The sequence below is a fragment of the Gavialis gangeticus genome, unplaced genomic scaffold, assembly GCF_001723915.1.
Source record: "Gavialis gangeticus isolate Ggan-Ray unplaced genomic scaffold, GavGan_comp1, whole genome shotgun sequence".
NCBI classification, from domain to species: Eukaryota; Metazoa; Chordata; order Crocodylia; family Gavialidae; genus Gavialis; species Gavialis gangeticus.
This window is the reverse complement of record NW_017729024.1, coordinates 138,847,765-138,870,708: the sequence shown is the minus strand read 5'-3', so window position 1 is coordinate 138,870,708 and position 22,944 is coordinate 138,847,765. Positions and strand designations below refer to the sequence as shown.

Here is a 22,944-nt window from a genome sequence, read left to right as displayed (position 1 = left end):
GCTTAATTGATGAGTCATTAGGCTGCCTTCTGTTTTCCTCTAACTTCATAGGCTATGGGAAGTAGTCCTTCTTTCCCCCTCCCCTTTTCCTCACTCCCTGATACCTTCCAGGTCTTGTGGGGCACTGCATGGCTTCCCTTCCCTGCCAGGCTGCATCCAGCCATGCACTGAACAATAACTGGTAAGCTAACAAGTTGTCACTAGACTTATTGGTTAAACTATTAATAGGCTTACTATTAATAGTTTAACCTCCCATCTCCCAAAAACTTTGTAGACTCCCAGGTCACAGAGGGGGACAGAAGTGGCCCCTTGTCCCTGTGGCAAGTGCAGTAAACATGGGAAGTGGTCCTGGACACACATGATTTGTACCATAAGGTTGGCTCCACCTGCAAGATACCATCTGTTAGAGCAGGAGAAGTCAGTTTTATGCTGTCAAGTGGGGGAGGGGGAGAGACCAGCCCCTTCTCCCTCTTCCCCTCTCCCCCGTACCACAGCATGAAACTCCTGCAGCCCCATATGGCTTAAGGGCAAGTCAGAATAATAAAAGGCCCTAAAAATTGGGGGTGGGGGAAGGGGTAGATTTCCAGACCTGAAATGAAGGGAGGTAGATGGACTACCGTGAGGCTAGGACTAGCACAGAGCCCTTCTGTCCTTGTGAACTACTGGCGTCAAGATGCAACTGAGAAGGTTGACTGCTGCCTGCATCAGGATGTACTTGTTTTGCTTGTATATTTTAGTAATATTTGACCATAATCAAATATTACTAAAATATTAGGTGGTCAGTTAATGACTTGTTAGTTACCTAGCTTGCCAGCCCTACTTGCACTGGTGTTTAAATGCTACTGTGGCTTCCCCAAGTTATGATGCTAGACAGTGTATAGGAGACTAATGGATTTGTTTGGCTGGAGATCCTAAATAGTATTTAGACCACTTTTCAGTTTCATGTGCCTACTGTTTGTTCTTTTATCATGTTTCATAGTTCATTAGCAGAAATAGGTCTTTCTTTTTGGTGATGCAAAGTTTGATTGGTCTCAGTGATTGATTTCACAAATGCTAATTGATCTGGCAAAGTCTCAAGGACCAAGGTCTTCACTTGATCTTACTACAAGTTTATATATCCCTGAAAAATACTCCTCTCATGTTATAGCTGCTTTCTCTGCTTTGCATAAGTTCTGTAAAAGCGAAGGGGAGGGAAGCAGAGGAGAGAGACAGAATCCCTCTGCAGTGTGCCCCAAGTTGTTGAGGGATCTGCATTGTGTCAGCAGGGTCAGGGAAATGCTGTTTTCTTACTCTAACCACAGTGAAACTGAAGAAAATTAATGTGACTGTAACCAAAAAAAAAATTTAAAAAATTAAAGAAATAAATGTATTTTTGAGAGGCCTTTTTATTAAGAATGGATGATGTTGGAGAGGGGAGCTGTGCCTCAGATTTTTTAGCAGAGTTGATGATGATAATAATAGTAATAACTAATTGAATTAATAAAAGTATGTATAAAAAGCCAATTTCCATGAGGCTATAGCACTGAGTGTATGCTTTATACAGATAGAGATCATAATAATCTGCAAGTAGAAGTCATCAAAATGTGTAAGCTGTTAGTATTGTGCAGGTTTCATTTGAGGGGATGGAAAGGAATCTGCCCTTTATGAATGGAGACCTAGCAAGGGGCTTCTAGTCTTCTGTTTTCAACAGGTTGCATGTTGTGACGAGAGAGAATCCAGGGAGCGAGGATAATTGCGTGAATGATTCTAAGTTATTCTTACGTGGGAGATATTCCTCAGTAGTATCTTCCATGTGGTAGAGAAGGATCCCATCCAAAAATGCAGTGGACAAGCCTAGAAGCTATGAAGCACAGCAACTCTTAGCCAGAACAATGTTGCCTTAGGTGGTAAAAGAGTGGAAGGGAAATTAAAATGTTGTATGGTTGTAAGAAGACACTGTTACCTTGCATTATACCTGAAAAGACACAGTATTATCTTTGTCTTAAATTCTGCTTTATAATGCATGTAGATTAGCACAAAGTGCACTGTTAAATAGTCTTTGCAGTAGCCTATATTGTTATATTGGGATTCACAGTGCGGAGGGGCTGACTGAAAATAACCACAGGCTTTAGTAGTTTTTGTAATCATGAGAATCTTACCATTTTGGTGTATTATGGATCTCCTTATCCTCTCATGTAAGCAATTTGTTTCCAATTCTTGTTTGTATTTGAAAATGCAAATTTAATTAAAAGCATAGAGCACTGGTCAAACTTATCCAAAAAATGTTTGTCTTTTCTTTTTCTGTTTCCTCCAGTACAATAAAAATGTTTGCCACTAGGGTATGTGCAGGGGGGAGGGAAGGGTCTTTTAGTCTGTAAGGACATGGGTACAGTAGTCTATGTTGATTGGGTGGAGAATGTATAAATAAAAGGCAGCCCATTAGTCCATTTGGTAAGATTTATGGTTTTGGGACACTTGAGCTGCTTTGGATTGGGGAGTGGGCATGTCATAAAGTCCCTCCCTGCCCCCACATCATCATTATTATTTTAGCAGTGCTGCTTCTGGTACAGGAGTGGCCATCTCTTGGTAATGCCCCACGTGCGTTCATTCATAGCCACTCAGAGATCCTTGCATTCTGGTGATTGGTTAATATGGAACTGGACATACTTCTTTTGCAGTGGATTGCAGGTATGCAAGCTACTTGAAAGCTGGAATTGTTAAGGTGCACACTTGAACATGTGTCAGTATTTTAAACAGGAAGAGGACATGTGGGCAAGATTACTTCAGAGCAGTGGAGGGCCCACAAATAAATAAGTAGGCAGGTTGGTACAGTGCAGTTTGGGATGGCAATGAGGACACTGAAGTGATACAGTTTGCTTGCGCTGGGCATGCATCTACACCCATGTACAGTTGTATAAGCCATTCTAGAATTCTGTTGCTTCCAAAATGGATTAATTAAAGCAAGATAAGATGGGAGTGGGAAGATGAGGAGGAGTGGAGAGAACTTGTGTGTGTGGATGCAAAGGATTTTATACTATACAAACTAAAATTTAAAATGGAAATAAATACTTTCCTTTATAGGCAGTGCCTGCAACTAAGGGGTGTGTGTGCTGAATCAACCTGGGTTTTGTCTCTCTTGAAGTATGGGTCAACAAGGTGTCACCTAATTTTTTATTTAATCATTCCTTCCACTGTTTCCTCTCGGAAATGGTGCACACTGGGGGACTGTTTGTATCAGTGATTGCTTAGAAGAGGGTGATAGTGAATTGCTAGTTACTAGTTTATTAGTACTGTTAGCGATGCTGAAGTGGCTTGGATTATGACCCTTTTTTCTATGTCTTCTGCTAATTTGTCATTCAAATTCTGGATGGCTGACTTTTCATCTCTATGAAATATGGTGTGGTCTGAGCAATGTTGAACCAGTTAAATATTTTGGATGAAAAACCTTTGGAATGTGTTGTTATAACAATGGTAGCATTGGAGTGATATTGTAGCCAAGATGGTCCAGGAATCATGAAGGAAGGATTATTTTGGATATCTTTTATTGGATAAATTGCATTGTTGGGAGAGATTTTTAGACAAGCTTTTGGGAAAAATATCATTCCTCGGGTCTCTTGCCATAGAAAATATTTCCTGTTTCTGGTACGCGTTGTGTAAACTTCTTAGACATGCTGTTTACAAGATCATGATATTATGGCATCTCCCAACAATTTGTGTTGCCTTCTCTTCAATTTTCCAGATGTTTATGGCTGTGTTTTAAAATATTTTTTCTTAGTTGGATCATTAGCTTATCAGGTTCCCATCAGCAGAGGATATTGGAATAGTATTTCCCATGGCTTTGCACTTGTTTCAGGAACTTGATATTGTAGCATCCTGCAAAAAAAGCTCTCCAAAGCCTTTTATCTCTTCCATGTTCTGTATACGAATGTAGAGAGTTCTCTTCTCTTCCACTCAGACGGCAAAAATACAGACCTGCCAACAATCCTTCTAAAAGCCAAGAAGGTTTTTTCTCAAATTGTGCTTGTTTCATTTTTAATTATCTTAATTAACATTCACTGGTAATTTTTATGGTACTCCATGTGTTGTGGGTCAGCTTTTGCTTAGTCTATCTAAGTCATCAGGTTCAAGAAGCAGAGGTCCCCTCTGTTACAGGCTTTGCATAATTCACTCCTTAATTGGCAGTTACCTTGAGACGAGCTACATGTGCAAAGTTCCTATTACACCATAAAAAACCTCCGACCAGCTATAAAGTTAGATTTCAAAGATGAGTATTAACTTCATAGCTGGTTGCTATTGAGCTTTTAATTTGCATATGTAGCAGGGTCTCCCCTGTGGCTAGCATCTACTGACCCTGGGTCCACAGCTGTGGGTGCTGGATGTTGGGACTCAGCTGAGTCCTGGCATGCAGCAGGTATGGCTGCCCTGAGGGTGAATGAAATGCCTGGGGCTTTGGGATTGTGGCAGCCAAGTCATGATTTCCCAGACCCAAGGGTGCATGGAGTGCCTCTGTGGCTGGGACCCCCTCAATTGAAGGGGCTTCCAGCTGCGGGAGCTTGCTTCTTGCTGGTGCAGGGGCAGCCTGGCAGTAAGGCACGGCGAGATCTAATGTGCAGTCCCACAATCGCACCTGCTGCCATGCATTTGTGGTGTTCCATTTTTGTAGAATTTGGAACACTTCTCTTATGACCAGGGATCCTGGTTTTCTCTGATTTTTTTTTTTTTTTAAATTGCATATTCTCTGATTTAAAGACCCAAAATCCGTGGTAAAAATTAAAGGCCCCTCACAGCTCCCCCAGTGCTGCTGGTGCCTCGCACTCCCCCCTAACAGCCTCCTCAGCCCTGCTGATGCCCCTCACTCCCTCACAGTAGCCCCCCAGACAGGGGAGTTGATCAAGAAGAGAGGGAGTGTGCCTCTGTGCCCACCCTCAGGAGCAGGACCAGGGGGTGAGGGCAGAGGTGCCACTCTGCAGGCCACATGCGCTGGCTGGCCTAATAGGGGGTTCGCACATGGAGGCTGCCACTGCACCCTGTGCTACCATCCCACAGCTACCCGCACCACTTTACAGGCAAGTGGCGCAGGGCATGGCAGCGGCAGTTCAGTGGCGGCCACCGTGTACAGGCCACATATGTACCACCCAGCTGAGGGGGGCGGGGTGGGAAGGGGGGCTTTCATGCAGTGGTCACCACTGCACTGTCACTTATGGCCTGCAACCAACGGTGTGGCTCTGCGGTGGGGTGGGGTGGTGGCAGCTGCATGCCGGCTATGGCGGTGGGCGGGGGGCTTTGTGGGCAAGCGATGCAGGGTGCAGTGTGGTGGTGCCTACCATGTGCGGGCCACACACATGCTGCCTGGCTGGGGGTGGGGGCGGAGGCTGGCATGCGGCCGGCTGCACAGCTCCTTGGCCACAGCTCTGCAGTGGCGGCGGGGGATGGTGGCTGTGGCAGGTGGGGTGGGCTCACACACAGAGGCTGCTGCTGCTTACCTTTAGAGCCGTGCCAGTGGTGCCAGCAGTGATGGGTGCTGCGTACAAAACCTCCCCACACTGCTGCTGCCGCCGCAGAACCATGCCCACGGAGTTGTGTGGCCGGCCACAGGGCGGCAGTGGCAGCGTGGTGGCAGCCATGGCTGTGTGGCATGGAATGGTGGTGGGGGTGGCTGCATGCTGCCCAGCTGCCACCACGCTGCCACTGATGCCCTGCGGCTGGCCCCACAGCTCTGCGGGCATGGCTCCGCGGTGGCAGCAGTAGTGCAGGGAGGTTTTGCATGCAGCAGCCATCACCACTGGCACCACTGGCACAGCTCCACAGGTAAGCAACAGCGGCCGCCGCGTGTGAGCCCTCGCCACTGCTGCAGAGCCGTGGCCATGAAGCTGTGCAGTCAGGCCCATGAGAGCTCCCTTCTCCCCACCCCTGGCCAGCTCCCTGGGTGGCATGTGTGCGACCCGCACATGTTGGGTACCACCACACTGCACCCTGCATTGCTTGCCTGCAAAGCCCCCAGCAGACGGGCATCCCTGCCCTCACCCTCTGACCCTGCTCCTGGCTGCAGTGTACTGTCTGGGGCTGACAGCATCCCTCAGCCCCCTTCCCCAGCCCTGCCCCACAACCCCCAAGCCTCACTTACCTCTAGGATCCAGGGGCGAAGGGCGAGTCTGAGCCTGAGCCCAGCTTTGGCTGACTCAGAGGCTGAGGTCCCACCCTTCCCCCTCTCCCTCCTCTAGGTAGGGCTGGGGGTTTCCCACCCTTTCTGCAATTGGCTCTTGCAGGCTGGAGCTGTGCCAGCCTGCAAGACCTCTTTGCGAAAGCGGAAAATCCGTGAATTTCTCTGCTAAAAGAGGAAATCTACATTTTCTCCGATAAAAACAGGGAATCATAGATTTCAAAGACATTAGGCCTGGAAGGGACCTTGGAAGATCATTGAGTCCAGCCCCCTGCCCCAGGAGCAGGAATTCAGCTGGGGTCATAGGATCCCAGCAAGATAAACATCCAAATTTCTCTTGAAGGCCTTCAAAGTAGGTGCTTGAACCACCTCTGGTGGCAGGCTGTTCCAGACCTTGGGGACTCAGACAGTAAAGAAGTTCTTCCTTATGTCCAGACTGAAACGGTCTTACAGGAGTTTATAACTGTTCAACCTTGTCATCCCTTGGGGCGTTCTGGTGAACAAATGTTCCTCCAGATCCTGGTGAACACCCCTTATAAACTTATAGGTGGCCATCAGATCTCCCCTGAGCCTGTGCTTTTCCAGGCTGAAGAACCGCATAGCTCTTAGCCTCTTGTCATAAGGTCTGTTTTCCTGACCTCTGATCATGCGCGTGGCTCTTTTCTGGACTCTCTCAAACTTCTCCACATCCTTTTTGAATTGTGGAGCCCAAAACTGGACTTCAGCTGCAGCCTCACCAAGGCTGAATACAACAGGAGAATTATGTCCTGGGATTTGCTTGAGAAATCAGAATCGGTGGTTTTCTCCATTTTTCCATGGGAAACAGAAAACCTGGATCGCTGCTTATGACTTAAAAATTAAAAGGAAGTTCCAGGAACTTAGTGCAAACTGGGCCTAAAATCATTGAAGGAAAACTTTCTGTAACTCCTAATATTTCTTTTTCTTTTATAGGCCGAATACATCAAGCTATGGTAACATCTCTAAATGAAGATAATGAGAGTGTAACTGTCGAGTGGATTGAAAATGGAGACACTAAAGGCAAAGAGGTACGGTTTTTTTCTATTGTAAAATAAAGAGTAAATGATGTCCTTCTTGAGAAGACACATTTTATATTGAATCTGAGTTCACACATTAAAACTGAGATGAATGTAGTTTTCATATTAATTGTAGTTCCGTGTGTCCAGGTTTTGTTTAGGGTAAGACTAACAGTGTTAAGAGTGCTGTATTTAATTTCCTGCATACACATTTCTGCCATAGTAGTAATATCTAATGCTTCATAATAAATCTTGACATGGTTTACAGTGGTCATTGTTAGCATATCCATTTTATGGACAAGGAGGGTGAGGCACAGAGAAGGGAAGTGACTTTTCCAGGATCACCCATCAGACCACTGCCAAAAACTGATTAATCTAGATATCTCACCCTTTTAGTGTAATGAGATTCTGTATACTAATGTCCAATAGCTGTCAAAAGTAATTGTAGAAATACTGACTATTCTTGTTTTAGTGCAATTACTTGGCAAAAATATAAATACTTAATGGTGGTTATAATGGTTATATCTTTGATTTATATATAGATTTTTCAGGCAGCCAAAGGATCAAAAAGTTCAAGAGGTGCCCTCACTCGATTGCCTGTGGTGTCTTGGCTTGCAAACCTAAACCAGCCATGGACCTAAATGAGTCAGTGTGTCTATTTGTTTGCAGTCCTAAACAGAGATGGGAAGTCTGAATTTTCTTGAAAAGTTACATGAGTATGTGTTCTCTTTTTAAACAGATTGACTTGGAGAGCATATTTTCACTTAATCCAGATCTTGCACCTGATGAAGATATTGAACCCAGCCCAGAGACACCACCACCTCCTACTCCCTCAGCCAAAGTAAACAAAATAGTGAAGGTTGGTGATATCTAAAACAATATGAATAAATCAAAGTTACTATGGTGTCATTTACAGACTAATATTAGATTTAAAATACTTAAGAATTTTATTTCTGTGCATTTTATGCTGTTTCAGGGATATTTTAGACCTCTTGTCTAGCATGAAAAATCATAGAAAAGTAGGGCTGGAAGGGACCTCTGGAGGCTATCTTATCTGACTCCCTGCCAAATGCAAGATCATCTGTATCCAAACCATCCTAAGCAAATCTTTGTCCAGCCTATTACTAAAATTACACTGGTGCCTGTGTCACACAACCACAAATCAGAGAGTAACTTAACCTGCCACAGATAAAGCAGGGCGACAATGGTGGCTAATGTCCTGCTGCTGCAAGAGTTGTTAACATATGCTCAAGAGATCCAAGGAAGAGGACCATTCCCCCTTCTCTAGAGGAAGACAAACCCCCCACAGTCCATACCAGACTGACGGTGGGGTCCTTCCTCTGATCCGAAATGTGGTGATTGGTCTGACCATGAGCAGAGGGGCAAGACCTTCTAATCCAGTGGTTCCCAGCCTCTTTAGACTATGGACTGGCAAACCGCAGACTGGCAAACTGCAGACCAGCATATTGCAGACTGGAAGTGACCGGCATACTGCAGACTGGCAGCCGAGCCTTTTTTAATATTCAATATAAAAAAGGGTTGGCTGTCAGTCCGCAGTATGCCGATCACTTCCGGACTTCCAGTCTGGCAGCCAGCCCTCCTTCAGACCAGCAGCCAGTTCTTCACAGTCTGATACCGGGCCATGGCCTGGGGGTTGGGAACCTCTGCTCTAACCGGAGACCTCTGGTTTTTATTCCTAACAGGAACATTGGCTCACCCCAGTCAAATGTAAATTATTGCTGAAGAACAGACTGAAAAAAGAAAATGGATGCATAACTACTATTTTACAAAGTGAAAGATGAATTTTTAGCTCCTAAATTATGTCTATAATTAGGTAATCTTTGCATACCTTGGGGATGGAGGAAGTCCCAGTTTCATTGTTCTTACAGAAGGTTTTGGAGATTTTGGACAGCGGTACCTTTAGCTGTCATGCTTTTCATTTTAAGTGTAGGTAGGAGGGATTCTGGAATGCCACCTCACTGCACCGTTCACACTGAGATTTATTTCTGTTTACTGGAAATAAGCAGATATTGGGCAATAAATTACAATATGGGTGACAGGATGAACAAATTCTAGAGATCTCTTTCTCTCTATAGAATCGACGGACTGTGGCTCCTATTAAAAATGAAACTCCTGCCAGAGACAACAGAGGTAAACAGTTGCGCCTTTTCATTCCAAGTAGTAAAACAGCAAAAATGCTATAATCCAGTTCCTTTTGAAGTTTAGTTGTAATTCTTCTTTATTTTTATTACATTCCCACATGGTATTTAAAGGAGAGGGAAAATCATTCCGGGGATCATTCTGTATAGTGTTTTTTCAAAAGGATATTGCATTACCAGTTTTTATGTGTAAATGTGTTATTGGAAGACTTAAGGCATATCTGCACTACAAAACTGGGGAAGGTTTAGCCAAATGAACAATGGTAGGCTTCCAGAATGTCTTCTGGTGAGCATTTGAAGGTATGAATAGGGGATAGAAAATTTTGTGTGTGTGTATGCGCATGCTCAATCAGGGAGGACAGAGATTGTGATTGGCCCAAGTGATATTTTTTCTAACTCTTTTTAATTTTTTATTGTTAATTTTTTTTAAAACATTTTTTTTTAAATCCATTTCTTAAAGTTTCGGTATTGTTAATGTTGCCTTAATATATTGAATAGTTGCAGAAAGTGTTTGAATTTTGAAGTAAATCTTCAGCTGGTAGAGAAGAACTGTAATTTTTTTCACTTTAATGAGGAGCAGTTTGAGAGTCTCTGCTGTTCCCCACAATTTGTCTTTCTCTCTGTTCTGTTCCATGCTGCCCTTTTATATATGGTATGCCCCATCCAAACTACTAAGAATCATTGTTCTCCCCTTCAGACCTCTTGTTAAACTTCTTCTGTAATCCTTATAGGAAACTAACCAGCAGAAAATGGATAGTTTTAAGAAGCTGTTTGGTATAGTTGGATGTTTTATGCATTTATAACACAATTTTTTTCTTTTGAGAGAGAGGTGAAACAATTGCCAGTGCCATTGAAGTCAGTGGGAGCTGGGATTGATCAGTGCCTCTGAAAATTGGGCAACTAATTTTAGTGCAGTGAGGGTCAGCCTTTTTCTGAGGCATGCCACAAATTAGCCCATACCCTCCCAAAATGCCACTCTGATTCCTCTTCTTTTATCCAGTCCACTGCTATTTCTGCTCCCTGCCTTATCTGCTGCTCTGCTTTCTTCCCCATCTGCTGTTGTGCTTCCTGTCTCCTTCCCAATCTGCTACAAGCCACATGCAGAAGCTGCCCATGCCACTTGTGGCACATGTGCTATCAAACCCTGCTTTAATATGTACTTTATTTACTCACCTGAATATTTGTCCTGACTGACATTTAAGTTAAGTACTTACATGGTTGGAGTATTAAGGCCTCAGTTACCAGTTTGTATTAATTGCAATGTTAGAATTAGTGATTTGCTTTGTGGTTTTTGTCTTTGTTAGCTAATGCCTGTTGTAGTTTCCTAGGAAACTTTGTTTTTACTTATGTCTTTCTCTTTAAACAAACAAACAAACCCTACTTCCAAACAGGTTATTTTGAGTTTTTCAGTCATAAAATAATTGGACACTTACATAGGAAATGTGAAAGCCATTTTGTGTAAATTAAATGATTATTCAATTTTGACATCTAGAATAATTAATTAAGATCAATTTTATGCTTTTGTTGCAGTGGTTGGTTCTGCACGGGCACGTCCTACTCAACTTCCTGAACAGTCTTCCTCTACACAACAGAATGGTAGTGTTTCAGATATATCTCCAGTTCAAGCTGCAAAAAAGGAATTTGGACCTCCTTGTATGTAAACCATGTATCAAGGATTCATTCATTCTAGGCATTACATGTCATTCTCTTGGATTACTAAATTGTCCATAAAAGAATGGTCTGTACCTATCATGTGTCTGTAGGTCTCCATAAGAAGCATTTTCAGTGTACTGTGCGGAGACAAAAGTTGAGTTTTATAACAGTCTTACTGGAAATTGGGGTTTACATTTTTCTTTGATTTTGTTTTTTTTTAAATAACTTTGCCTAGGGTTTGGTTTTTTTAAAAGCAAGGTGTTTTATTTTGTTCTGAATTTAACTTCACATGTTTTGGTCAATGTGTTTTTTGAGGGTTGTTGTCTATTTATTTGCATATTTATTTTCTAGAATACTTTTTTATAACTCATTTACTACAAAATTTTACATAGAAAGGTGTGTTGATTATGTCTGGCTAGTATTGAGCCATTTGAGAAGCTAATCAATATAAAGATATAAATGGAATGTATTTAATGACTGATTAAGTAACAAAGCTGTAATATAAATCTGTTTTTTATGGCAAGCTGGAAATTATTCAAAAATGTTATCTTTTTCTTTAAGCACGTAGAAAATCTAATTGTGTGAAAGAGGTTGAAAAATTGCAAGAGAAGCGTGAAAAAAGGAGGTTACAGCAGCAGGAACTCAGAGAAAAAAGAGCTCAGGTTTGTATTTTCAGTTTGGAGTTGAATTAGATGCATGGTGGAAAAGTCTGTTCAGGAAGAGAGGTATACAAATTTGCTATGATCTTCAGTGTGTTATAGGAGTCACGACTATGTGGAAATTAAATGTTTTTTTCAGATGTACAAAACATTGGTGACTGAATAACTAGTCTTTGGGTTCCACAGTCATTTTGATTCATGCTTTCATTGTGATAACTTGTTTGTAGCATTTTAAACCAATCTTTCTTTTCTATGACTGGTATCTACTTTTTAGGTTTTGCATTTACTAGCATGATCCATAAATGCTTACACATGGAATCTCAGTAACAACTATTGCTTCAGGAAAAAATAGGGACAAAAATGTCCTGTATTTGAGTAAATGTACTACAAGGTCCCCCCCCATCTCTCCCAATTTTCCAGGGGGTGGGGATCCTGTCATCTTACATTCACTTGTAAGGAAACCACATTAAATATATTGTCTAGCTTTGAGCTGTTGCTGAAAGCGGCATATGCTCAGTAATGGAAACCAACTATGAAGCTGATTAAATGTAGCCAGCACTGAGCATGACTGTAAAGTACATGACCCATATTGGGCAAACGTGCTGATGGGAACCTACCACAAGGATAGGTTAGTACAGCCCATCTTAAGATATATGGGAGTCCCCACTGAGCAGAGTCCCCCTCAGCACCAACTTTTTTCCAAGTCATGGTGAACCAGTGACTTGGAAAAGTCATGGCTCACCCTCAAATACAAAGGCTTCAAATACATTTTGACTTCCTTTTCATTCCCACAGCTGAGCTGTTCCTTTCTTTCCCACTTCCAATGATTCCTGTTTCTTCACCAGCTTTAAGCCCCTGGCAGACAGGGCCCCAAACAATTCGCCCAGAATCCCTCTGTTGGCCTCTCCCTCAGCCTGTCACATATGATTATCATGGCCTTGCCCTTCATGAGGCAAAACCAGACCAGGTTGCCCTGTGCCTCATGTGCATATACAGTTTTGGAACATCTCAGGACTCCATGACAAGAACAGCACCCCCATGACTGGAGTCAGGTAGTTAGCACATGGATCCTTTGTTGGGGGCAGGGCTGTCCCTGGGGGTGCAAATTGGGGTAACCACCCTGGGCCCCGTGCTTTGGGGGACCTCGTGGAGCAGAGTGGAGCAGTGGCGGTGCAAAGCTGGGTGGAGTGGCGGCTCCGCGTCCAGCCACTTGCTACTCCTCTCCCAATCCCCCCCCCACCACTGCCGCTGCCAATGGCTGCGGCAGCTTCTTTGGGTCTGGGTTTGGAGTGGAGGTGGGGCCCCACATGAGCTGATTTGCCCCGGGCCCCGCACCCTATTCGGGTCACCTCTGGTTGTGGGGAGTACACATCTGTTGAGCTGTGAGGTCACCATGGTTTGAGAAATGGTGTTGACTCTCGTGGGGCCCAGCCTAATGAACTGTATGGTAAATCACAAGCCTTTTGATTTTTGGATTAATATCTTCCATAGCTTGTACTTTGTATAAGTCAGTGCCGAAGTGCTGAGTAAGAGTGTGTTTATGGAATACCTGTGCTAAACCTGCAGCAATTTCAAAAAAGGTAAAATGCATCAGCTCTGGACAAACTAAGTCTGTGTACTATATGCAAATTGCTAAAGCTATATTTATTTCAAGATCAGTTTTTTCAAATTTGCTTCTCACTTCTGTGTGCTCAGTGAGAGCAGGATCTGACAGTAACAAGGGAAGCAAGTGGCTGCAGAGGGAAGTTGGGGGGGAAGGGCAGAGGGGCTATCTGACACCCCCCTCCCACCAATTTACTTTGCCTGCTGTAGCAGTGGGAGAGAGACAAATGTAAGGAAATCCCCAATAATTAGATTCTGTACCGGGAACACTGTAACGAATTTGTAAATTTTCCAAATATAGAATCTCTTTATTGGGGGGTTGTCTTATAATAAGGGCAGTCTTATTTTTAAGTAAATATGGTATTTTTAGCTTTTAGATAAGGCATTAACTCTGCATGAAATATTGTTTTCTGCTGGTTAATGGGGATATGTTGGAAAACTTGAGATTTGAAAAGTGATTTATTTTATGTACCTGGTCCAGATGTTATTGAATTAAGTGTTATAATATATAGTTGATTTGACGTTCAGTTTTTTAGAAGCTTTTGTGAAAAAATTGCATTGTTAAAAGTTCTCCCCTTGAAAAATTACTGTATTTTTCTCATATATTTCTCATATATCCCTTCCACTTGCTGCTTCCTTCTCCCCTGCACCCCCATGCCTCAAGCGAAAAACAGTGTATGTTTCTTAGCAGACTGGAGAATGGAGAAAAAAAGACACCCCTCCCTATGCCCCCAAGAATCATGGCTAACTGAGACAAAGTAAGTCCTCCTGGAAACAGACCACCCAGGAAGTGTGGCATTGCAGGAGGCGGTCTGAATAAAGCAACAGAAACTTCCTGGTGTGGCAGGACACATGGCAGTCCTGCCATACCAGGAAATTTCTGGGGGGTCATGCAGACTGTCTCCTGCAATGCCACAATTCCTGGGTGGTCTGTGTTGCCAGGCGGACTGACTTTGTCATTCAAGGCTAGGCCACAGACCTTTGATAGTGGGGTTGTAAGACGGTTACTTCTTTACTATAAATAATTCTTATATAAGTTACTTTAAATGTTGTTTCAACGCTGCAAGCTTCACAAGATTTTATTGCAGAGGCAGGCAATTATTTCAGCTAGAGGGCCACTTAATGAGTCTTGGTGAGCTGTTGAGGGCTGCAAGGGTATCCGTTCCCCTTGACAGGTGCCCTGCCCCCTGGTCACCCTTTTGGGGTCAGGATTCCTGCCTCTAACCCCTGACCTTTGCCACTGGAAGCCCTTCTCCTTGTCACCTGGAAATACTCGTTTTGGTAGGGCAAGGTTGCCATCTTGGAACCAGAAGAAAACCAAATCATACACTAAGAGTCAAACATCTGCTATAACATTTTAATTTTTATTAAAAAAATATTTTGTCATGATTTGTGATTGCATAATAACTCAAAAATAGTCTTACTCTTGTATAGTGTGTGGGGGCATGGGGTGTCTTTGGGGGTGGGGGTGGGGGGAGATTGTGAGGGGATGTGGCTGTATGTGTATGGAGGGCAATAAGGTATGTTGGGGGGTATATGGGGGGATTGTTGGGACAGGGTGCAAGTGTGTGGCATTTTGTGGGTGTGAGGAACGGTGGGGGGGTGGGGACCCCCGATGCACCCCCCAGCGCACTCTTTTTCCTCCCCTCAGGGCCATAGCCCTTCAGCTGGCAGCAGAAGCAGGTGGCAGGCACTTGTGGCCCACGCAGGTGCTGCTGCTGGCCAGTGTGCAGCTCCAATGAGCGCTGCATGTGGTGGCAAGGAGAATAGCTAGGCCAGCCCACCTCTATTGCATAGTGCTCCGTGCTGTACATGTGCAGCTCCCAGCACTCATGCGCCACTGGGGCAAGCCCTGCACAACAGAACTGGCTGCCTTCCCCATTCCCTGCCAAGTAGGTCCCACGACTCCTCTGGGAAACGGGGGGTGGGGCTCTGCTCCATTTCTGGTGGAGTCCCAGGACTTGTACAGCAGGGGGCAGTGAACGCAGCTGGCTCCATTGTGTGGGGCTTCCCCCAGTGATGTGCAAGTGCTGGGAGCTGCACATGTTCCACACAGAGCCCCATGCAATAGAGGCAGGCCAGCTGGGCTGTGCTCCTTGCCACCACATGCAGCGCTGGTCGGAGCTGTGAGCTGCCAGGCAGCAGTGCCTACCGCCTGCTCCTGCTGCTGCTGTTGATGGTGGCTGTGAGCCGTGTGGGGGATCCTCACACCCACACTCTGCCCACCTGAGCTCTGCACTCTTGCTACCCCCCGGGTGTGGGCTCCATGCTGCCCCCAGCCCCATGTTCTGTGTCTCCACCCAGCCACAGCTTCACCCTCTGCCCCAGTGCTTTCCTACCTGGTGCCCAGAGTGAGTGGGACACTGGGGAAGCCAAGCAGGTCCCATGGCGGCTGCAGCAGTGGCAGCAACAGCCCCACCTGGAAGCTGTGTGCTGGCTAAGCCGGGAAGGGTGAGAGTGAGGCATACGGGCTAGACAGGGTACAGTTAGTTGGTTGGCTCCGATAGGCTGGATGAAATTGCCTGGCAGGCCAAATTTTGCTTGCCCTTGTTCTAGTGACTCAATGCAACAGCTCACTTGCCACTTGGGCACAAGCTACAGTGGTTAGTCTGAGAGGGTTAACACTGCCTGTTGGGCTTGCAGGGTCACGTAGAACTGTCAGCCATCTTAAGCAGTCAAGCTTCCCCACTTAAGCTGGAGAAGTATGTGTTGTATGCTATGAAATATGGTATTTGTTTTAAAATGTAATTGTAATTGCATAACAGTCTAATAAAAAATCTTCAGCTCTTGAAACTAAAGAGTTAAATATTAAAAATAATTTTTAGGACAATACTTTTCTGGAGTGAACTGTGCATCTCTTTGATTGGTGGGAGAAAACCATGCCAGTAATACATTTTGTATAGATCTACCTAGAAGTTTTCCATTTTAAGTAGGAATTAACAATTTTTAGATTACATCATGTGCTATTTGCTATTTAATGGGGACATTTTTAGGAAAACGCAGTAGTAATTTTGTCTCGTCTCATGTTGAGACCTTAATCAAGGACATTTCCCACTGCTTACCAATTTGAAGATCAATTTTAAAAATAAACAGAACAATTGTTTTGCTTTTTCCCGTGGAAATACTACTTGCTTGTTTGAGTAAATAAATCATATGGTATAGTAAAAACAAAACATTAAACTACATTAAAAATTCTAGGAACACTGTGTGGTTTAACTAATGCAAAATATGGCTAAATTATTTTGTAAAAAATATGGAGACTTCAGTAAACACATCCTTCCAGCCTTCTTTCTGTAGCTTTTCTGGAAACTATTTACAGAGTTAAGGAAAACTGAATCTTCTAATGCTTTTCATCATTTTTATAGGATGTTGATGCCTCAAATCCAAATTATGAAATTATGTGTATGATAAGAGATTTTAGGGGAAGTTTGGATTATAGACCACTGACAACTGCAGATCCTGTAAGTTTATTTTAGGAATTGTTTAATAAAATTACAAATATATTTACAGCTTTTTTTTACTTCTTATATTTGGTGCTATCTATACTCTTTTAAATTCATTGTTGTATTTATTAGTTGTGGGTGCTTACCACATGCCTGTTAATCTTTTATATTATGTAGTTATTGTTTGTTTTATTGTTCAGTCTTTTGTAGAAGGCAACTTGCACTGAAAGGAATAACTACATTTTATAGGATTACAATGTTAGAACTCTACAGGCATGTATTATAATTGGTCTGTTATCACTTGTACGCTTGGTTTTCTTTAAAGGATCCAAAGTGAGATAGGCACCTAACTTACACACTGAGCTGGAACTTCTATCAGTAAGATTGTGCCAGCCTTGGAAGGTAACGAGGAGTTTCAGTTCCCATGGATAATTTATATCATTTGAGCATCTGCCCAAATAAAAGCCGAGGTTAATCAGTGCCCTCTGGGATGTGGTTGACAGTCTACAAGATCAGAGCCTAAGCGTTTGTTACAGTGAACATAGGGTTGAGCCACAGGGTTTTTTGGATCTTGTGTATGCAAAACCTCTACAGTCAGAATTTATTTATTGGAAGAAAAATTTTTACAAGGCAGTAATTAATCAAAGTAACAGCTGTACTGATCAACTTTTTAAAGATAAAAAAATCCCACAGTTGAAATGAGTATTTAACCAGTTGTTTCTTTTTTAGATTGATGAACACAGGATATGCGTTTGTGTACGAAAACGGCCACTCAATAAAAAAGGTATGGCAATTCACGTGTTTGGTTTTTGTTTGTTTGTTTGGGTTTTTTTGACAGGAATTTATCTTCGTAAACAGCAGTTCTTAGAGGTGATAGGATTTGGTATCTCTAATTGTTCTTGTAGTACCATAAAAATTGTAGCCATATTCTGTTAGGCTGGGGTGGGCAATTTATTAGGGCCCAGGACCACGTAGGGAGTTTTGATCAGCTGTTGTGGGCCGGGTCAGCACTTCCCCTGTCACCCCCAAGAACTCGCCTGAACTCCCTATGGGGCTGTGGGCAGGTGGGAGCAGTATTGAGGAGTAGAAAGGAAGGGGCGGGAGAGGCTGGGATCACATGCCTCTGCCCTCTGGGGTATGGGGAGTGTGTGGGGAGGGGGTTGCCTGGTGCTCAGTTGGTCCTGGGAGCCTGATGTGGTGGGGGGGAGGAGGAGTGCATGCAGCAGAGCTGCGCTGGCGAGTGCGGTCCATGTGGGGAGTTTTGAGTTGAGCTGGGCAGTGCACTTTTATTATCTTGAATATCACTTCATTGCTTTAACCATAAGATCATGCTTGTCCTCTACTTTGTCTCATATTTTCTTGAGGTGATCTGCAATCTGTTATCTTAAGTTATTGTTAAAGTTCTTACTCAGTGTATGTATTCCAGTAATGGTGAACATGGAACATTTATAATCTGAAGTTTAAATGGCTAGGATGCATGAGTAACAGATATGAGTATATGTGCATAGGATGTCTGTTGTTTATTTTTTTTAATGTGTGATGGGTATAGTAATATCCTGAGTTAAATGTTGTTGTGACCCAAGTTGAAGAAAAAGTGTTTTTTTTATGTTTTTATTTTTTTTTTTGTTTGTTTGGTTTTTGTTTGTTTTTTTTAGAATTGAAGTGATATTGTATGGGATATCAAATGAGGAGAGCTGTGCGTGAGGTGTGAAAGGCTAGGGGTGTCGAAATAGCTCCTCAGTGGAAGAGGAGAGCCGTATTCTAATAAATCTGTTATATTAGGTGGAGGAATATGTTCATATGATAGCCAGCTCTCTGTTCCCAACTATTGAACCCTAATTGAAATGAGTTAATTTATATTTGGAAAAGCATTTGCCCTGGGTTGGCTGAAGATCTCAAAGAACATAATTTTCTGAACTCAAAATACCACAGATTGCAATATATCATTCTAATATTGTCAGAGAATTATACATTCTGGAAAAATTTCAAGAATGAAGAAAAGGATTTCAGAGAAGAAAAAATAAATGTATCTAGATAGTGAAAGCTCTTCTTCCATGGCCTTTTTCTGTTTCTTCTTTATTACTTTTTTCCTCTTATTTCCTGTGGTTTTTAAGGGTTTTTTGCTCTCTGTTTTCAGATCAATAAAACCATCTAAAATGTGGTTAATTTTAAAGCTGCCTTCCACAGCCTGTTCATTGGGGGCATTCAGCACATATATTTGGTAGCAGTTCAGTTTTCCATTTAAGCATTCTATACATTTTTAATAGAGTATGATCTAGAAATCCAGTGCTTTTGTGGAGAATGTATTTGGAGAGAGGGTTACAGGTAATAACTTACTATGCTGGAACTTAGTCGGAGGAAAAAAAGTAATAGCACATGGTAGCAAGCCATCATGAGACATGACTTAGGGTTCAGAACAGAATCACTCGGTTCAAGTTGCAACTACTTCCTGGTTCAGTGATTGCTATCAAGTTAAGAAAAGTAATTTGGTTGCAAATGAGAATGGCTGGCTGCTAATTTTTTGCATTTGGTAAAGGACTAAAGAGCAATTCATAGAATAAATGATATTATGGAAATAGCAAAATGTGCGCTTTTCGTAACATCTGAAAACATGCCTGCTTTATTTTGGAGGTTTAAAAGGAATGAGACTTCAATTGCCCTAATCTTTAGTCAGAGAATAAATAGACCTGAAGGTATGAGTATGTGCTGCCTTGAAGGGGAAGAAGAGAAATCTGTTGTGAATTAACAAAGGAATAATTTTTGCATTCAAGAATGTAAAGGTTACTTACTCCACACATGCACATTTTTCCACATGCATGCCTTATGAGCTGTATTGGTCATCTACTTTAAACCACTGTAAAACTTTGCGTGTGTAAGACTTAAATTGTATTCTTAGAAACTTTGTGGGTGTCCCAATAACTCAGCATTGTCTGATAACAGAGCCCTAAAATGTTTATAGACTTGTGGGTAATTTGAAAGTTTGAGCGATGTTTATATATTTACAACCATCATAAAAGAACTTAAGAGACCCTTGGATAATTGTTTTAGAAGCAAATAATTTTTGGGTAACTTGAGCCTTGCCTCTGTTGCAAAGTTCTGTGGGCACGTTTTTGCCATATGAAAAGATCCTGCGTGATAATTAATATAGCTTTGCTGGCAAAATTCCTTCTGTAGATACCAGCAGAAGAAAGCTTTTCCTGTTTAGGATTGCTAGTGTAACTAGCAGAATGGTCCTCCTGCTGGCTCTCCTTCGGAGAGTATGGTTGCTGCAGTGCCTCCAACATAATTAAAAGCAGGAGTAATCCTACGATTTCCAGCCTAAAAAACTATGTTATCTGGCCCATGAGCTTTCCCAAGGGTCTGAAAATTTAGTGGCAGGGGAGTGGTGGAACTTAACATGGCTACTGCTTCCCCACTGCCAAATTACCAAACCCTGCAGGCTGGATGGCATAGCCTGCACCACAGCACTGCACATGCTGAATTGGGCCCACGGATTGGATCTGGCCCATGGACTGAACCTGCACTACTTATCCAGTCTGTAGGGCCAAAAGTTTGGGCACCGGTGGTGTAGACTGTTTAGAAGTAAGCTTATGGTTTGGTTCCACAATTTCTGCACAACGTATTTTGGAGTAATGTAGTTGGAAATGAGGTAATTGCACAGTGACGTGGATTTGTGTTGCTGCTTCATGCCTGTGCCACTAGAACCTAATTGCCAAAGATCAAGTCATAATTATTGAATGTAAAGTTTGTCATCTTATTGTATTAAAAAAAAAACACATCTGATTCTTCTTAAATTGTGTACCTTCTATATTTTTATGTAGAAAAGCAAGTAAGCGACAATTAATGCACTTGACTGTACATACAAAATATCTTTATTTTTGTTCATTTTTTAGATCTTTGGGTTCTACATGCATGTTTTGCTGATTCCTATCTCGTACAATTAACAAGAAACTGCAAAGATGTGTAGTAAATATTACCTGTGAAATCCATAAAGAAATCAAATCCAGGCGTAAATGATTAATTTGAAGAGATAACCAACATCCTTTGAGTTCTGTACCCTTTTCTTTACATAAAATAATTTTAGAAAGGGAGCTCATTTTAGAGGAATAACATTTTAAGATCTTTTGTGTTTTCCTGACTTAGAATTTGGCTCCTAAACTGATTCTAAACAAGACTATATAGTGCATAGGGCGTGAATATTAGATTTCTGTTTTTTGAAAAATATTCATGTAATACTGATGTAGTATTAAAGATTTAAGCACTGGTGGTTTTAATTCTTTTTAGGTAATTTTAAGTTGTTTGTAACTTTGAATGACAAGACAAATATTGTTATATTGTAGTTGTCTAACTGCAAAGATTGTGTGTCAAACAGACTTCTATCTAAAAGAAAAAGATAAAACACAGAGTCATAATCTTTGAGTATAAGATAAAATATAATCTATATTAACTCCATCATTTTAGAAAAACCATTATAGGATATAAACAGGCAACTCTGAATTATGAAACCTTCATTCTTTTAAGTGGTACTAGAAAGGGGAACAAACTGTTGTCTTGAGTAATTTGTACAATCTCTAGGATTTCAGGTGGAATTATGCACGAACAAATCATAATATAGGCCTCAGGAGCCTAGATTCATGTTACTTGGAAAAGGTTTGTTACCTTGGGCAGTTTAAGAATGTAAATGACCTAATGGTGTAAGAGTTAATATCCACTGATAGTTGTATCTGTTTCATTTACTTAACAGAAACGGTAATGAAAGACCTTGATGTAATAACAATTCCTAGTAAAGATGTTGTGATGGTACATGAACCGAAACAAAAGGTGGATTTAACAAGGTACTTAGAAAACCAAACATTTCGCTTTGACTATGCCTTTGATGACACAGCTCCTAATGAAATGGTTTACAGGTATGTGTATAAATATTCCTTGTGGAGATTTTTATTGTTTTCTTCTGCTGTGACTAACTGTAGGCTTACATTGGCTATAGCCTTCACTCCTTCTGTCTTGAAACTTCAGTGTTGACACTTACATTGATTTGTCAATAAAGCTTTGGTTTAACTCAGTTTTATTCTGAATTCTTTATTTGTACATGTATCTCAGCTTTCTAGATGCTAGCATGTACAGAATATTGCTACATTTCTCATCAACCCTGTCTTAGAATTATAGAAAATTAAGGTTGGAAAGGACCTGATGAGGCCATCTAGTCCAACCCCCTGCTCAGAGCAGGACCATCCCCAACTGTAGCATCCCAGCCAAGGTTTTGTGTAGCTAGGTCTTAACACCCTCCAAGGATGGAGATTCCACAACCTCTCTGGGTAACCTGTTCCAGTACTTTACTACCTTCTTGATGAGAGTTTTTTCTTTACGTAAACTTCCCTTCCTGCAACTTCAGACCATTGCTCCTAGTTTTGTCTTCATACAACTCTGGCAGCTTTCTGTTAACTTCAGGGTCCACCTAAATTAGTATTAAAAGCTTATAAATATTACAGAAGACATCAGTTCTTAATAATAGACCTGTCATAACTCCTGGGGCCCTTAATTATGAATCAGCATCTCATTGTTCTAAGTGCTGTGGAAACAGAGAACAAAAGGGCATTCCCCAAAGAGCTGACATCTAAGTACAGAAGTTGATTATTTGGTAATCGATTACCTGCAAGGTTTTTATATTAACCAAAAAATGTGGTTATGTTGGTTCCACCAGTGTAATGAAAGTTACATGTCTGGCAATGCACATGGACTTCACCTTGACTCCATTTGGTTGTAGCCAGAAATCTTGGTCTCGCACTTCTTAGCATGGGTTACTGTACAGTAATTTTAATTATGTAAACTTACTGCAGTACATAGAACCATATGTTTATTTCATGTTCTTTTAAAAAATATTTCCTGTATAGCAATTGTGTATAGTTTTTAGTGCTCTTCTCTACTGTGGTGTTTGATTATCCAGAATGACGTTATTTATCCTGGATTATTAACGCTATTGTATAGGGTGAAAGAGGAGGACAGGTGGATACAGATAGAACAGCAGGGGGTATACAAAGAGATGGAGAGTATGTCTGCACTTCAGTATAATGTGGAGAATTAGCTTGGGTACTAGAAGCAATCTAGCTGCAACAGCACTGTGCTATGTCTGGGCTAATTTGTTGTGTTGGAAAAGGTACAGCTTTGGAGGACCATCAGATCCTTCTTTTCACCAGTGTTGTTCTGAGTTTCAGGTCCATAGTTACTTGTGGAACAATGCACATTTTATTTTGCAGT

General features: G+C 42.1%; 1 protein-coding gene across 4 annotated transcripts in view; it reads left to right on the top strand.

The window, feature by feature from the left end:
* The first annotated feature begins 160 nt into the window (after positions 1-160).
* The window catches only part of KIF2A (kinesin family member 2A), an 86,856-nt gene continuing 64,072 nt past the window's right edge, over positions 161-22,944 (top strand). Inside the window, exons 1-9 of one of the 4 annotated variants that reach the window (XM_019517812.1) lie at positions 161-181; positions 7,091-7,185; positions 7,913-8,032; positions 9,270-9,324; positions 10,863-10,928; positions 11,547-11,647; positions 16,612-16,707; positions 17,419-17,473; positions 21,434-21,596. In XM_019517812.1, the coding sequence (XP_019373357.1) occupies positions 7,108-7,185; positions 7,913-8,032; positions 9,270-9,324; positions 10,863-10,928; positions 11,547-11,647; positions 16,612-16,707; positions 17,419-17,473; positions 21,434-21,596 (734 nt within the window). In that variant the 5' untranslated portion in view covers positions 161-181; positions 7,091-7,107. Of the gene's footprint in view, positions 182-7,090; positions 7,186-7,912; positions 8,033-9,269; positions 9,325-10,862; positions 10,986-11,546; positions 11,648-16,611; positions 16,708-17,418; positions 17,474-21,433; positions 21,597-22,944 lie in introns of all 4 variants that reach the window. The other 3 variants (XM_019517811.1, XM_019517814.1, XM_019517813.1) reach the window with 3 other exon arrangements.